This window comes from Grus americana, chromosome 3 (assembly GCF_028858705.1).
Source record: "Grus americana isolate bGruAme1 chromosome 3, bGruAme1.mat, whole genome shotgun sequence".
Lineage (NCBI taxonomy): Eukaryota > Metazoa > Chordata > Aves > Gruiformes > Gruidae > Grus > Grus americana.
The window spans coordinates 844,534-859,085 of NC_072854.1; the positions used below are offsets into that span (position 1 = coordinate 844,534).

Consider the following 14,552-nt stretch of genomic DNA (forward strand, 5'->3'; position numbering starts at 1 on the left):
ACAGGGGGACCCCGGCCAGGAAAGCACCCGCTTCATTCCCCAAAGCGAAAATCTGCCGCGGCTGCCTGCCGAATGCATCTTACCTTCAAGGGGAACTGCACAAAGCTGCTCCATGAACCTCGCTGCTTCTCCTTAAGCTCCGCAGTCAGTGCTGCTCCTGGCTTCCTCCTGCTCACGCACAGATGTGCGGCAGTAACGCATGGGGCTTGTTTTTAAACTTTTTCCCCCGTGCTCCTGATTGGTCCCGTGTAATGCCCATGTGGGTCTACAAAGGTTTCTCTCCTTTCTAAAAATCAAAGTGTCAGTTTTGCTGCTGTTAGAGCACTTTATTTTTGTACATATAAGGAAGTGGCTGTTGATGTTATCTGAATGCGCTTCCTGTTTTATATGTATATGAGCAAAAATGTCATGTTAAGCTAAACTGCAGTCTCAAAGAGCTCAAGTCAAAGCCTCTAAGCAAAATAATATGAGCACAGCTCTTCTGTTTGCTGTCTACCCCAGTCTGCATTCACTTCACTGGTGTTTATTGCAATTCTGTATTCTCACAATGCAACCGCTCCTCCCCAATCCTTGCAGAAAAAGAAGCTGTACCCGGTACTAGCGCTGCCTACTACCGAGACTCTCGGGATCAGTCGAATTCCAAAGGGGTCGGTGGGCGCTGACAACCCCATCTCAACCATCGCACAGGTGAAAGCGTGGCCAGCAGCCAAGCAACACCATGAGACACTTCTGGCTGAAATTTGGGCTATTCTTGAATTTGAGTGAGTAGGTTTTATATTTTAACAAGGAAGGAGGCTCTTTTGTGTTTCATGTAGGCACAGACAGTCCAGGAAGTGGCCGTGTAGGAGTGCTGCATTCCAGAGCTGATGCTACACAGCTCAATGCTCAAGGAATCCTTCTAATTGGAATTTAATGTCTTTCCGGGTATTTTAAAGAAGAGCAAACATGCATATCAACTAAAAATAAAACTAATTTTGAAGTAGAAACTCTTCTACTCTTGTAGAAGAAAACAGCAGCAAAAGGCAGGGAGGAGAGGTGCCGCATCACCACCACGATGTCTTGCCCTCAAAGTCAGACCTGTCATCGCCAGGAGGTCCTGCAAAGTGCAGGTTCCTCCGCTTCCACTTTCAAACGCTACTGACTGCAGAACTCGGAGATGAACTGTGGCTGGGAGTGAGCTGAAGCCATTTGCACTTTCTACTTTCATTATGCTTTTCACGGAAACTCCTTGGATATTAAATGCAAGTTAGTTTTTATATATAGCAAGATTATGAAACTTCAGGTTTTGCTGGAGGAAACCAAAAGAATCCTTTCAGATGCATAAAGTAAATGAAATGCTAAAAATGAAAGAAAACTTTTTTCCCTGTGGACGTGATGGCACAACTCTTTTTTATATATGTCTCAGTGTCAGCTCTCCAGGTACACTGGTCTGCACTTTGAGACACTTAAACTGATGGAACTCTGGGTTCCACTTACTGGAAATTACTGTCTCTGAAACAAGTGAGTTATAGCGTGTGGCCTAAGAAAGATGCCTTACAAATATTAGAATTTTAAAATGTTTCATGCATAGATGTTTTTAACCATTTATGGTTGTAGTACCTTATTTTATCTCATTAAACAGGTTGGGATCATTTAATTTTGGTGCAAAGTTACGTTAGCCAAGAAACAGCTGGGAAGATAAACCGGGCATCTTATTTAGTGACAGAATGCTGAGAGCTATCACAGCAAAATTAAGTAACAAGACCTAGAACTAGCAAAGTCCAATTTGCTGTCCATTTATGTCCTGGCAGCGATTGATCTGAATATCTGCAAAGAGGCGAGCTTCAGAAGCTTCTCCTGCGCTGCGGCGGCTGCATGGCCCTCATGTATTCTCCCCCATTTCATTTCTAAAGCACCAGTTCAAGCTACGGCCTTTCGCACGGTTGGAGAGGCCACGGTGCCTCTTCTCCCTTCCCGGCCACTGACTGCTGTGAAAAGCAGGTACGTAATGATCTTTGTAACCCCTTCAGCTACTCATTTAAGTTTGGATGAAATTAGTTTTAAAAGCTACAGTTCAAAACCAGACCAAAATGAAGAGCCAAGCCTTGTTTCCAAACCTAAAAAAAGATAATATCATAGGTGCGCTCAACTCTGGACACACTATGTGACCAGCCTGGTGGAAGCACGTGGGTTTCTGTAGCTCGCAACAGAAGATGATACGATCAGCCTCACGTTCAGCCGCGTTTAATTTCCCAAAGCAAATGAGCAGGCTGCTGCTCAGGGATGGCTTTTACGAGAATCCCTAACGAGGCGCTCTCCCGCACTTCAGGTGCCTTCATAGCTCCTCCACTGCATGTCCCAGCTGCACCACATATCAAACAAGCTTCCCGAGAAAGGAGGAATCAATCCAGACACCAATTTAAATCTGTTGCCATTAAGCATCCTTCAGGAAGCGTTTCCCTACAGCAGCCTCCTGTCACCAAGCTGTGCTACAAAAGCCTCAAATTCCGCCGTTAACACGGGAGCCTTGACTCTGCCCACACCTCCCCTTCCGTAGTCACACCCTGGAAGGGAAAACGGCACCGTGAATTTGTAGGGGTTTTTTTTGGAAGGTTAGTGTAGCTTCTTTTTTTCAAGACACTCTTTTGTTAATGTCCTTCATTATGTATTTCTGAAATCCCTCATGAAACACGTGGACTGACACAGACCTGTGACATCCAACAAGCGTCTCACACCAAGCGGTCAGGATACCGTTTATTCAAAATGAACATCAGGCATCTGATGGCATTTATTTATTTGAGTGCACCAAACATCCCTAAGTCTTTCAGCTTTTGTGCTTTCACTTTAAATCTCTGAAGAAAACCTACGTTGTAGGGGAAAAAAACCCAGAGAGATTGAGAAGACATTCCTGCTGCTTCTTCTGGAGGATTTTTGCTTTTGGAGAGGTGCTCGTCAGACATGCTTCGAAGTACTGGAGCTTGACGGGCATGTGAGTGGCAGCAAGCCTAAACTATCTAGCTTAAAAAAAAAAAAGAAATAAATTGCTATCTTCTTGGAGACCAAAATGACATGCTGATGGGTGAGCAGCAGTGCAGGAGTCCCCGGGGAGCTGTGAAGCCTCCCAGCGAGCGGGGTGGCAGAGCTGGCACCCGGGGACAGACAAAGCGGCACAGCACCGCGGCTCTCCAGCCTCACGGCCCACGGAGCACGACGAGAAAGAGGAAAGGGAGAATAACAGAGAAAGGAAACATACACTGCAAAACAAAAACTCCAGAAATGGCTAGCACAGCAGAAAGCCCTTGGGGAAAGTCCCCGGTGCAGTTGCTCCCTTCCTACAGCGAATCACTGACACAGCAGCATCAACGGGCCCCGAACGGGCCAAATGTGCCGGTCTGGGTGAACTTGCCCCGTGCAGTGGGATAACACACAGCCACGCCGCACAAGCCCATTTTCTTCTTTTGCCATGAGAGGGAGTTAATCAGAAAAGACAAGTACCAGCAGCACACGTTTCTTGAACCGAGCTGACCTCCACGGCTATGGGGGGCACTGCCAGCTGTGCTGGGTGCACCGGGCGCTCCTGCCTGCACCTCCGCTCCCCCCCACGGACCCTCCCGCCCACTGCAGCAGGCTCGCCCCAGTCCCGCTGGGCTCCGACCCACGAGAGGAGGGGCGCCCAGAACTGGCAGGAATGGACCTTTTCCTGGTGAAATTCAGCTAATATTCCACACCAAAACCCAAGCTCTGCACGTGCATAGTGCAAAACCAGCCATCCACAGGTTACGAGAAACGAGGGACTGTATATTAGATGAGAGCAGCTCGTTTAGCTAGGATCTACACAGAGAAGCGTATGTCGGTATTTCTGTCCTCCCCACCACAAAGCACAATCTCAATATTCACACACACCCGAAGGTCGCGTCAGAATCCACGAGCGCAGATTTCAGTAGGACAGTCCTTGTCCTACAACACCCCATAAAAGCAAAAGGTTCCTCAGCTCCTCTTATAATATAACAGTACAATATACTTATAACTTCAGTGTTACTCAAATTGCTTAAAAAAACCATGCCCCCAAATCAAAACATTTTAAAGAGCAAAGTACCAGGTAACTTAATTGCGTCTTTGAATGTTCTTTTGTGCAATATAGGCCAGAAAATTTTATTCTTGCACGAAATTTCTGAAAAACGGTGTCACAGCAATACTCAACTTCATAAAAAGGAGAACCACACTGAAACACAGAAACAAGTTAAAAAGAAATTAAAAAGAGCATCTGAAAGAGTAAAACACATGCCAGTGGCAAAGACATCATTTAAATAAACCATAACAGACTCCCAGAGAAAGCGCTCATCACGTACCAAATATGACTCAAGGTTCAGACATGAACTTGTCTGGTGTTGGAGCACAGTAAAGGAGTCTGCCTTCAGTCTTGCAGATCTTTACATCCCACAGATTAAGAACTCATTCGGTTTAACAGAAGACAGAACCAGCTAGGTTTCCCCGTGGCGCGGGGTACCGGTGGGGTGTGCAAGGAAGTGTGCTACCACCCACACCACCCAACATACGTGATCCACGATGAGACACAGCTTGTGGGCATAAGAAGTTCTTCTGCATAACAACAGATTAAAGCAGACTGCAAAGAACTGCAAAAGGACCTCACGAACGTAATGCCCAAAGGGAAGAACACTCTGAAATACCTATTGCTGCTCAGGAAAAGGATCCCAGAGGTACACAGACAAAAACATCAACTCAGTGCTCATCAACGCTCACAAAAAGCGAAGGCTTACAGAATGTGATGGGAAGGAACACGCAAAAGAACGTTAAGAGTTGTTAGAAAACAAAATCAAAGAGAGGACAGACATCATCCTGTGCATTCACAGAACGTATGTTTCTAAGCCTAAGGGCATTTCCACCCACCGACCTCAGAAAAGATACACTATAACTGAAAAAGATTCAGAAAACGAAATAAGGATAACCACGACGGCCTGTCGGTCCTGGCTCTGCCGTCCCAAAGCCTGGCGCTAATTCTCCTGCGGGTCTCCGGCTACATCGCCTTGTTCCCAGTGCCGTGGGACCTGCTGCGCCCGAGTGCGGGGCACGGCTGGCGGGTGCACAGAGGCTGTATTGCTCTGGAACAGGTCTCCGTTAATTGCTCTCTTTAGAAAAGCAGCCCTATTTTCCACACAGTCACGGCTGCAGCTCTTGAAGCCATTCATGCGGCTGAACTAAGAGCAGTGTCATGGCCAGTAATGAAGTCAGGTTCGCTCTAAGATGTGAGGCACACCCTGCTCTGCTACTTACCAACCCAGAATATTTATTTTGTCATCTTCTAGATGGTCTCGGTAGCCCCCAGGAAAATAAAAAAGAAAAATCAATGTAATGCTGAAAAGAAAAGCAACATGGTACACGGTACAGTACAAACATGTCTTACTGTCCATCATATTTTTCTTGCTCAGGACAGCCTCTACCACTTAGTATTTATCAGAAAGCACTTCCTTTTAATACGGAAAAGCGACGAAAATTGACTGCAAGTAAGGAGGTTTCATCTCTGCTCTAATAACCAGCATTCACATAAATCCTGTATTCCTTCCCCCTTGGTCAGCTCAGCACGTTACTCGTAAGAGAAGTAACAGAAATGCTCAGCGCATCACTCAAGCGACGTTGAGGAGGTGTAAGTCATTACACACCTCTCATCCCGCACCTCCCCAAGGGTGCAAACACGGCACCTTGTCTGGAGAAGGCGGCTTGGAGCAGGACACGCAGTTACGGTGCGTTAGTACATTAAGAAAAATGTTCGTTATACTAGAGAATGGTCAGTGCAAAGCACCTGATGGTTGATTTATGTTCTGAAGTGTGAAATTCATGTTTGTCACCTTTGGCAACTGGCCTCTGCGACCTAAACACACCCAGACGCAGTGCTTTATCTTCCCCGCGCGACATGGAGAAGCGTATTTTAACCACCCATTTTGTGATCCTACCATGAAGCACGACAGCCAACGGTGGATCCGAGCTGTGCCGCTGCGGACGACCTCCGATGAAGTGAGGGTAACGTCCTCCTGCCCGCTGGCAGCAACTCCGCAGCACTGAGCGCAACCGCTTGGTTTATTTGTTACAGGCACGCTCTGACTTTCCCCACCCAAGAACCATCTGCCGACGTGCTCCGCCGTATCGGGTACCCCTGCGTTTGACCCGCTCCCCGGTATAAAGGTACGTTTCGCTTTGGGAGAACTCGTCCTGCCTGTCCGTGCCGTTGCAGGATTGCAGACTGAGTACAGCCTACGGCTCTGTGTGTCCCAAGGGTGATTTATTTCTCGTTATGCCTTGCCCCGACAGCTAAAACGTGGCACGCCGGCAGGTAGTGAGATGAGCAATCCTCTCCTCTGCTTACGGACAACCAGGCTGCTGAAATCCCACCTCGCAACTCTGCCAGCAGCAGCAGAGGTGAAAGCTATAGGGGACAGGAGAGTTTAGTGCCTGGGAGGGTAAAACAAGAAGGCACCGTATGTACCCTGGCACCAGGCTGCCTCAAAGATCCTCCACAGCTACTCGGTCTGAAATACCTGTAAGAAATGAAGCATGGAGGCAATAAGAACGCCCGGCGAGGCAGAGCAGCTCTGCTTGCTGTTCAGCAGAGACCCCGCAGCGGCCGACGTAAGGGACGTGCGTCCCAGGCAGCAGTCGGTGGCACGCGCAGACTCGGAAAGATTTGCCTATAGACACAGTATGCTGCCAGCCAGCTTGTGAGATTTAATCTGAGTTGTAAATACAGAAAATACATGCTTCAGTTGTCACTCCTGTCGTACTCTGCCGGAACGGGTGAAATCCAGGCAGCCAAAGGCTCTGCTGAACCTCTCAGTCCAGAAGCAGCTCCAAAAAGTCACTGCACAGAAAAGCCGCCCCCGCTTCAGCAAACAAGCACGTTGTTTTTCACTGGTGTCTTAAAGAGAAGCTTAGGGGGAAAGCCATTTCCTCACACAACCTGGGAACGCCTTGGCGTGGCACTAAGCGATACGTTCATTAGTAATTAAGAGGTGCTCACGTTCATTAGTAATTAAGAGTTGCTCGCACAAAGGAACGTGATCCTCGAGGAAGGGCATTTGAACAGAAGGACACCACTCCATAACACTACTGACCAGAATTACTTTCTAATTTACCAACCATCTCTAATTTACTAATCACTGGAAGTTCATGACTTTCAGTGCAGTAAAACCTATGAAAATATGACCTTTACGCTAAAGGTCAAAATGCCACTCCTAAGGACAATCACCAGTACCGGGCAACAGAGAGGAGCAAAATTCCCTTTCTGTATTCGTACCGAAACCACTATCTGCAGACGTCTGCTTTTGAGGGTCGGGTACCTTTGGCCAGCCGTTTCAGGGTAAGAGTTCCCGTCCTCACCTGGGTTCCTAAACCACACATCCTCCTGCTTTTTCAGCCATTTGGTAATGTGGTATATAAAGCTTTTCTATAAAATATACATGTATTTCTACATAAAAATCTCTCTAAAAGACACATAAGTTTCCTTGCAGGCTTTTACATAATATAACATTGGAGGTATAGACAGAGTAGCCAAAAAAACCCTTATTGACCAAATATTTTGAGAGGACTTGTTAAAAATGAAAACATTTTAGCCAGACTATCGCTTTCCTTTCAAAGGATGAATTTGGAGTCAAGTCTTACTTCTAAGTTTTTTTAACATTTTGTACTTTCAGGGTGCTTTAAATGCTTAAAATTCTACGTAACGCTTCAATTTTTGTGGTGTGCATTGTGACTCCAGGGGAAGCCCCAGGCGGGGTCTGGTCCACGTGAGCCTCCCGCACCCATACAGCAAGAGCTGGTCTCATCCATCGAGTCCTCGCTGCAAACCCTCCTGCCGATGGAGGGTTCCGGCAGACCCCACCGGGTATTGCAAGTCTTCAACTACTTCAGAGAACCTCTCGCGTGCTTCCACTCAGGTATCCTATTGCATTGGAAATGTTTTAAATAACGTTTCATTTCAGCCAAGAAATTCTGTGCACAACTGAGCAGAAAAGACGGGATTGAAGGTAAAGTTACAGCAGCAGCACCAACAGCTCTCCAGGAACATCCAGAGCTGCAGCCTGCTGCCTCTGCCTAAAGGGAAGACTTCACGCCTCTTTAAAGCTGTGAGTTACGAAGCAAACTTATTTTTAAAATAGAGAATAACAACACTACAGTGAACAGACTCTCCCCAGCTCAGAGAAAAATGTATGTTGCATCCTCACATTTTATTAGGGGTGGTTTTTTCATTAATTCGGCTCGTAGCGTCTAAGCAGACGAGCAGGTATCTGAGCAGAATTTTGAAAGAGGAAAGAAAGTTCAGACACCAATGGTCAAATGAATGGGTGCTGAAAGTAAGGCGGGCAAGACGGGAACTGCAGTTTATTACTAATTCAGGATGTAAATGTTATAATGGATTGGCTGAGAGGTGCTGATTTCCACTGCTCTCAAAACAGTACGACAGCAAGCTATGGAGTATCTAACACGATACACTGCCTCCTCAGTGGCAAAGACATCAGGAGTCAAACCAGAGCGAAATCCACTGTTTCCTCTGCTCGATACTCTTGCACTACTTCTCTAGAAACTCCAGAACCTGGATATCCTGGAAACATCGCTGAGCCATCCCACTTCAGCAATCGCCCAGATACAGCAGTGGAGCAAAACCCAGCACTTTACTGTATTAGCTAAGGTTGTAAATGATTTTATATACAACACTCTTGAATACCTAAATATTGCCTGGTTTATGAGGGAAAGGAGTCCAAAACAGGACAGAAGAAAAGAGCGCAGTGGCTCAACCCCAAGCCCTGCGGGTTCACGTAATGGGCTTTAACCTCAGAGGTTCTACGCTCATTCCTAGTCAACGCTGCATCCAAAAGCATCACAAGAGGCCAGAAGTAAAAGGTGCGATCTTCTCGGGAAAGCTGGGGAGTGGCAGAGAAAGCCTGGAAGAAGCAGATTGACTGTTCCTGGGTGGGAAGCACAGTATGTTGGTCTACGCCTTGTGTCAAGGCCTTGAATACACTTAATTACAGGTTCCCACAGCCATAAATCAGCACTTGTGTCATGAGTTCAGTCCGTAAGCACAAATGGTAACAGCGGATTTTAGGCCACTCTAACAGCCTGTCTTTATAAGGCAACAGATGTGATGGGAAAAAACCTCCAAGTCCTCCACAGCCACGGACCGTGTTAAAATCATCACTCCTGAAGAGGAGAATTACCTTTTCTTTTCCATCTGCTTTTCTTCCCATCTTTGTTACTGCACCCGTCACTGCTGCTGCTGCTGCTGCTGTTCTCAGAGCTCTGAGAGTCGGACTGGGCATCGCTGCTCTCCTCTGAGCCATCAGAGAGCTCCTTCAGCCCGTCTGGAACATCCTTCTGCAACCGGAAAAAAACCATAAAGTTACCCACTCCACAGCAAATTCTCCCAATTAACAAAATTCTTACAAGTAGTGGTTTTCTTTGTTTACCAAGCACTGATTGTGGATTTTTTTTTTTTCTACATGCTGCAGAGTAATGTCAGCACTGCTTAGCTGCTGGCCTCAAACACTCCACAAGTCCATGTAAAATATTTAACACAACCCCAGCTGGGCACATCTTTTACACCGCCCTTGTCATCGCTTCGCCGGCATGCCCTTCTTATGCACCCGCTGTAGCTGCCTTCTCCATCCCTAATCGCTGACTCCAATACACTCTCACTTTACAAAAATCCACTCAATTTTTGAACTCTGTAACAGAAGAGGAACAGTTTGATGGCTCAGTGTCCTCCCGTCCCAGGTAATGTTATTCACCCACCAGGTCCTCAGCAGCCCCTGGCCTTGCAAAAGCAGACCTGGCAGGTGTTTCTGTGCGGTGAAACGTCTGCGGCGGTGGGCTGACGTGCGTTCCCCTACGTGGTTTTAGGTTGGTGTCAGCCAGCAGAGAGAACCAGCAGCGGTTTTCACCCTGCCCACACCTAAACCCAGAGTGCCCTCTAGTGATTATCCTGCCAGATTCAGATTTAAACCTGCAGTGGAAATTAGTGCTAATTAGTGACAACAAACTGTTTTCTGCTGCTGAGGTCTTCAGCGGTGGTTGTTAACGTCACCACTGTCCAACCACCCAAAACCACGCAGAGGCGCTGAGCCAAGAAGAGCAGGACAGTGGCCGGAGGCACCAGCTCATCCCACCGGCCACCCTCATCCCCGCTGCTCCACGTCTGTCCCATCACCTCGGCCAAGTCAAACGATATATCTGAAATTATGCTATCGTCCCAAATTCCTCGGTAGTAATGTAACCAAAGCTTTACGTGTTTACTGTACAAGGCAAACGGGACAGTGGTCGTAACAGCTGGCCAAACGAACAGGTCTGCGTGCATCAGACAGCAAAAAATCCTTCTGCTAACAGCCACTGGGAAAAGCAAATTTAAGCACCTCTCCCTTTAACTGGAGACAACTGATTTCTTGTCCTTTCTCTGAAGTTAGAGCTATGACTAATTTCCACACATAAGGCCAAAAAGTACTTAAAACAACACTAGTAGTATCAATTTAATTAATTCTAGACTTCATCAGCAAGATGGACTAAAAGGTTCAGATACTCAATCCTGCACTTCAGAAATGAAGTTCTTTAACTGCACATTAAAAGTTACTTGTAAACCACAGTAGAAGAGAAGATATCACCAAGAGCAGGGAAAAAAGATCTTTATATCAAATGTCACCAAAGTTGACAAAGCTTGCGCGTTCCTAATGCTGACACTTCCTTCATTAAACCTCCTTTATAGCTTAACCTTTGGAAAGATAATTTGGTCACCTGGGATGCAGCAATTACACATTTATCTATTTCAGTTTTTTCAAGACATCTCTTTCAAAGTCTTCTGCCGAGAGAAGAGGAAGCCTCGGCACAGGGTGTCTTCACCTCCTGCCAGGTCAGGAGGAACACGCGAGCAGCTGGAAAACCTGGATTTCTCGGCTTTTTCTGACTTGGCATTTCGGGTGGGAGGGGGCAAAGGTGAGGGAGCCAGAGTCTTCTCAGTGGTGCCCAGAGAAAGGCAAAGAGGCAACAGGCACAAACCAAAATGCATAATTCCACTTCCACGCAAGGAAAAACTTCTTTACTGCAAGAACGATGAAACACTGGAACAGGTTCCCAGAGAAGCAGGGAGTCTCCATCCTTGTAGGAACTCAAAACTAGACCATGGCTGAACACGGTGCTGAGCTCCATGCTCTAGTTGAGCCTGCATTAAACACTGAGTTGGACCAGACCATCTCAGAGGTCCCTTCCCACCACCACCACCCTGCGATTCCACCGCCCCTTGCTTCTGCAGACAGCAGCCCCACTAGCTCACAAAGCCCGTGCAGTGCAATGGCTCTCCTTCCAGCTGGGCCTCCTCTTACCAGTGAAAGGTCTCCGCCAGGTGAGGCATCCAGTCTGCACTCTGGATCCCACCTTCTCGCGAAATCTCCAGGCAAGATGTCAGTATCGGATCTCCTCAACGCCTGCACGCACCTGCAGCTCACCCTACTGCAAGTTCTGCTTTCGAAGCAGAAGTGAACTCTCAACTGCAGAACCGTCTTCTCTACGCCATGCTTGTTCTTCTTTCAATAAGTGAACTTACTCCTTTTAGCGAACCGTACTCAATAATCAAATAAAATTTGGTCTCTTGCTATCAGTCCTGTAAATGCATCTGGTACAATGGCGTGCACTGGTTTTAGTATCTGTGGTAAAAGCTGAACTAGTCAGACTTCTCCAAACACCAGGTTAAAATATTCCTCCAGACTGGTGAACAGCAAATCCACTGCACAGCATGGAAACATTCACAGGTAAATAAATGCACACGGGCAGAACTACAACACGATCATCCAAACAGGGACAGGCGCTATTTTGTACTCAACATTAGCAATGAATGTGGGACCAGCAAACTTGAAGATGGCAGGCAGAAACACACCTGGAAATCATCAAGCGTAAAACCACAGTTGGGTCAACATGAAGGTCAGTGAACCGATGTATGGGACTTCCAAATAACGCAGCGACTCGGCACGGCTGGTGATAGCCGGCATAAAGGCAAAACCAAAATGCAAGCAGGGGCTGGGTGGTCACTGCTGGGCCACGGGACGGGGAGCTCACATGCTGCACCGAGAGCAAGCACGGCTGGAGGAGGGGGACAGGGAGCATCTGCAGCCGCTCCATGTCCCTCCTTGGGCAAAGGGACCCCCAGCATTCCCACCTCGATGGCAGCAATGCAGCGGAATCCAAGAGAAACAAGGGCATCCAGAAGCAAAAGAAGTCTAAGACAAATATACACAACGTGTGCGTGCCTCACACAGCGGTTTTGTTTAGATCTTTTTATTTTGCTTTTTACTTCTTTGATCTTTGGTCTCTCAACCTCCTGCCAAAATGACCCCAGCTTCTCAGCGTCAGCACAGCAATTTTCAGTCTGAATCCTACAAGCGTACATGGAAGGTGAGAGTGTCGGCTTCGCTAACGTTATCCAGTCACGGGTCTTTTCAATGCAAAGCGCAGGGGGAAGCAATAAATAAAAATTTACGGAGATACAAACTGGATGAGCAGGGGGTACCAGAGACAACGCCGAGGACCAAGAGGCTCCAGCCGCTGATGGGCCACCAGACCCTCCAGATGGCTTTGGAGAGGGCCAGCACAAACTCGGTAATACCGTGGGCAAACAGAGGAAAATGAGGATTTGGGATGTTGGGGGGGGTAGCTGAGGGATGATGCAAAGCTTATAAAGGAAGGTTGAGGGGAAGGATCCAAGTGGGGGAACGAAACAAAATCACCCCCCAAAGCTCACCCTGCACACGCAGCCTTCGCAAACCATGAAAAGTGCCACATTACAAGAAACTCAAATACCAGGAGTTACCAGAAAGTCAGCGCTTTTGCTACAGGTATTTAAAGGTGGTGGTAATTTGGTTTATTCTGTAGTATTTAGGAGGACCCGGAGTTCATTTTCCCCAGGGGACCAGCAGACTGCTCAGACTGTACGAGAAGCGACCGACACATCCTCACTAGGGCAAATGCAGCTCGCCTCGAGATTTAGAGCTCACCGCTGGCTGATTTGGGGTGTTACACGTCCCTTCAGCAGCAGAGCAAGCCCGGAGCATCTAATCGTTTTTAAGGAGATTAACTGTTACTCTTTGCTTCCCCCTCCCCATGCAAAGCTTGGCTGGTACCTTTAGCCCGCTGAAACAGTCCTTTTGGGATTCAGTTTGCCCTTTGGATCGTTACTGTCAAGCACGAGCGTGGCCGAAGTCGTACGCCCCCGCCATCCATCCTGCTTGCTGCTGCCAAAGATACACTGCAGCTAGCGAGAAAGAAGCCTGCCCGTGAGCTCAGGACCTGATCGCCCCAGGCCTTCAACAAACCTTTGTGGCTTAGTCGAGAAAGCAGTTGCCTTTCTTGAGAACTGCAAACCATGCCTTGTGCGCTCTGCTTTGAACAGACTCGTCGTGCTTGATGCACTGCAGATCGCTTCGGACTACTACACTTACACCAGGCTTGGGGAAAGGAGATGATCAGGTACTTGGAAACAAAGGGACGAAAAAGAGGAACAATAAAATCACACAATAAAAATTAATGTGAAATTGAGTTCAATTGCTAGCTGCCGTTAGGAATTCTCCTCTGGAGCATCTCCTGGCCACGAGCATTAAGCAAATGCCTCCAGAAACACCTGATCCCTTGAACATTATTTCACAGAACTGGCACACTCCTCGGTTATAATTCACTAATCTGTTTTACGTATCTTTACCATCAAGTTTAAGAAAAAGCAATAAGGGAAGATCCTGGCAGCCCAGCAGTCTCCGCAGTACTCAGTTCAGTGACACCATAATCCAGCTCAGTGAGCCAGCAAAAACGCAAGTGTAACTTTGCTTCACTCACCAAGTATTTTACCATAAGCTTTCTCTCTTAGAAGTGTGATTTACTGGACACCTGGCTCTCCTTCGCTGCACTGCGGTGTAACAACGCATTGCTGGGGGAACGGTCAGCCCCGCTCAAAGCTCTCCATTGCTCCATGAGCCACCATGCTTTGTTACTCGGGATCCCCCAAAGGATTTCTCATTCAACACATCAGCTGCACAAGTCCCAGGCCCCTCCCGGCTCTGCGCTGGGACTACACGCAGCAAAGGGGACTCGAGATCGGGGCAGCCGGGCTGAACCCCCCCTCCCTCCTGGCATTCTGGGTTTCTTGCTGCTCCATGAAGTCACCACCTCCAGACTACACAGTCCCAAGGAAGGGAAGATGACAAGAAAACTGCGGCATCTTTAGATACACAGGACACGATATGCCTTTGGAATAACTCAACAGCTACTCTAGGCTCCTAATTAATACAGATCATTACATTTAACCAACTCCTACATTGAGTTAAATAATATTGGAGTTTTCAGAGCTTAACATTCAGAAAGACAATCAGTTTTAACTTGTGGATTTACTGAGGAGAACAACCAACCTGAACTACCACAGTAACTCTTGACAGTCTGTTTTGTTGCTCAAATGCTCAAACTTGACTTTGCTTTGATTTAACCTCTAGACATTGAGTCTGCCTATGATCTACCCCACTAACAACGTGCTCGTGATC

The 14,552-nt window shown here is 47.4% G+C and overlaps 1 protein-coding gene across 4 annotated transcripts in view; it reads right to left on the reverse strand.

Annotated features, from left to right (window-relative positions):
- Positions 1 to 14,552, reverse strand: part of ASXL2 (ASXL transcriptional regulator 2) — a 128,151-nt gene that overhangs the window by 63,790 nt on the left and 49,809 nt on the right. For 3 of the 4 annotated variants that reach the window (XR_008576272.1, XR_008576274.1, XM_054819364.1), the window contains one exon: positions 9,207 to 9,363. Coding sequence is in view for 1 of the 4 variants with exons in the window: in XM_054819364.1 (XP_054675339.1) it covers positions 9,207 to 9,363 (157 nt within the window). In the remaining 3 variants the exon portion in view is untranslated. Of the gene's footprint in view, positions 1 to 83; positions 257 to 9,206; positions 9,364 to 14,552 lie in introns of those variants that run through there. The other variant, XR_008576273.1, reaches the window with a different exon arrangement.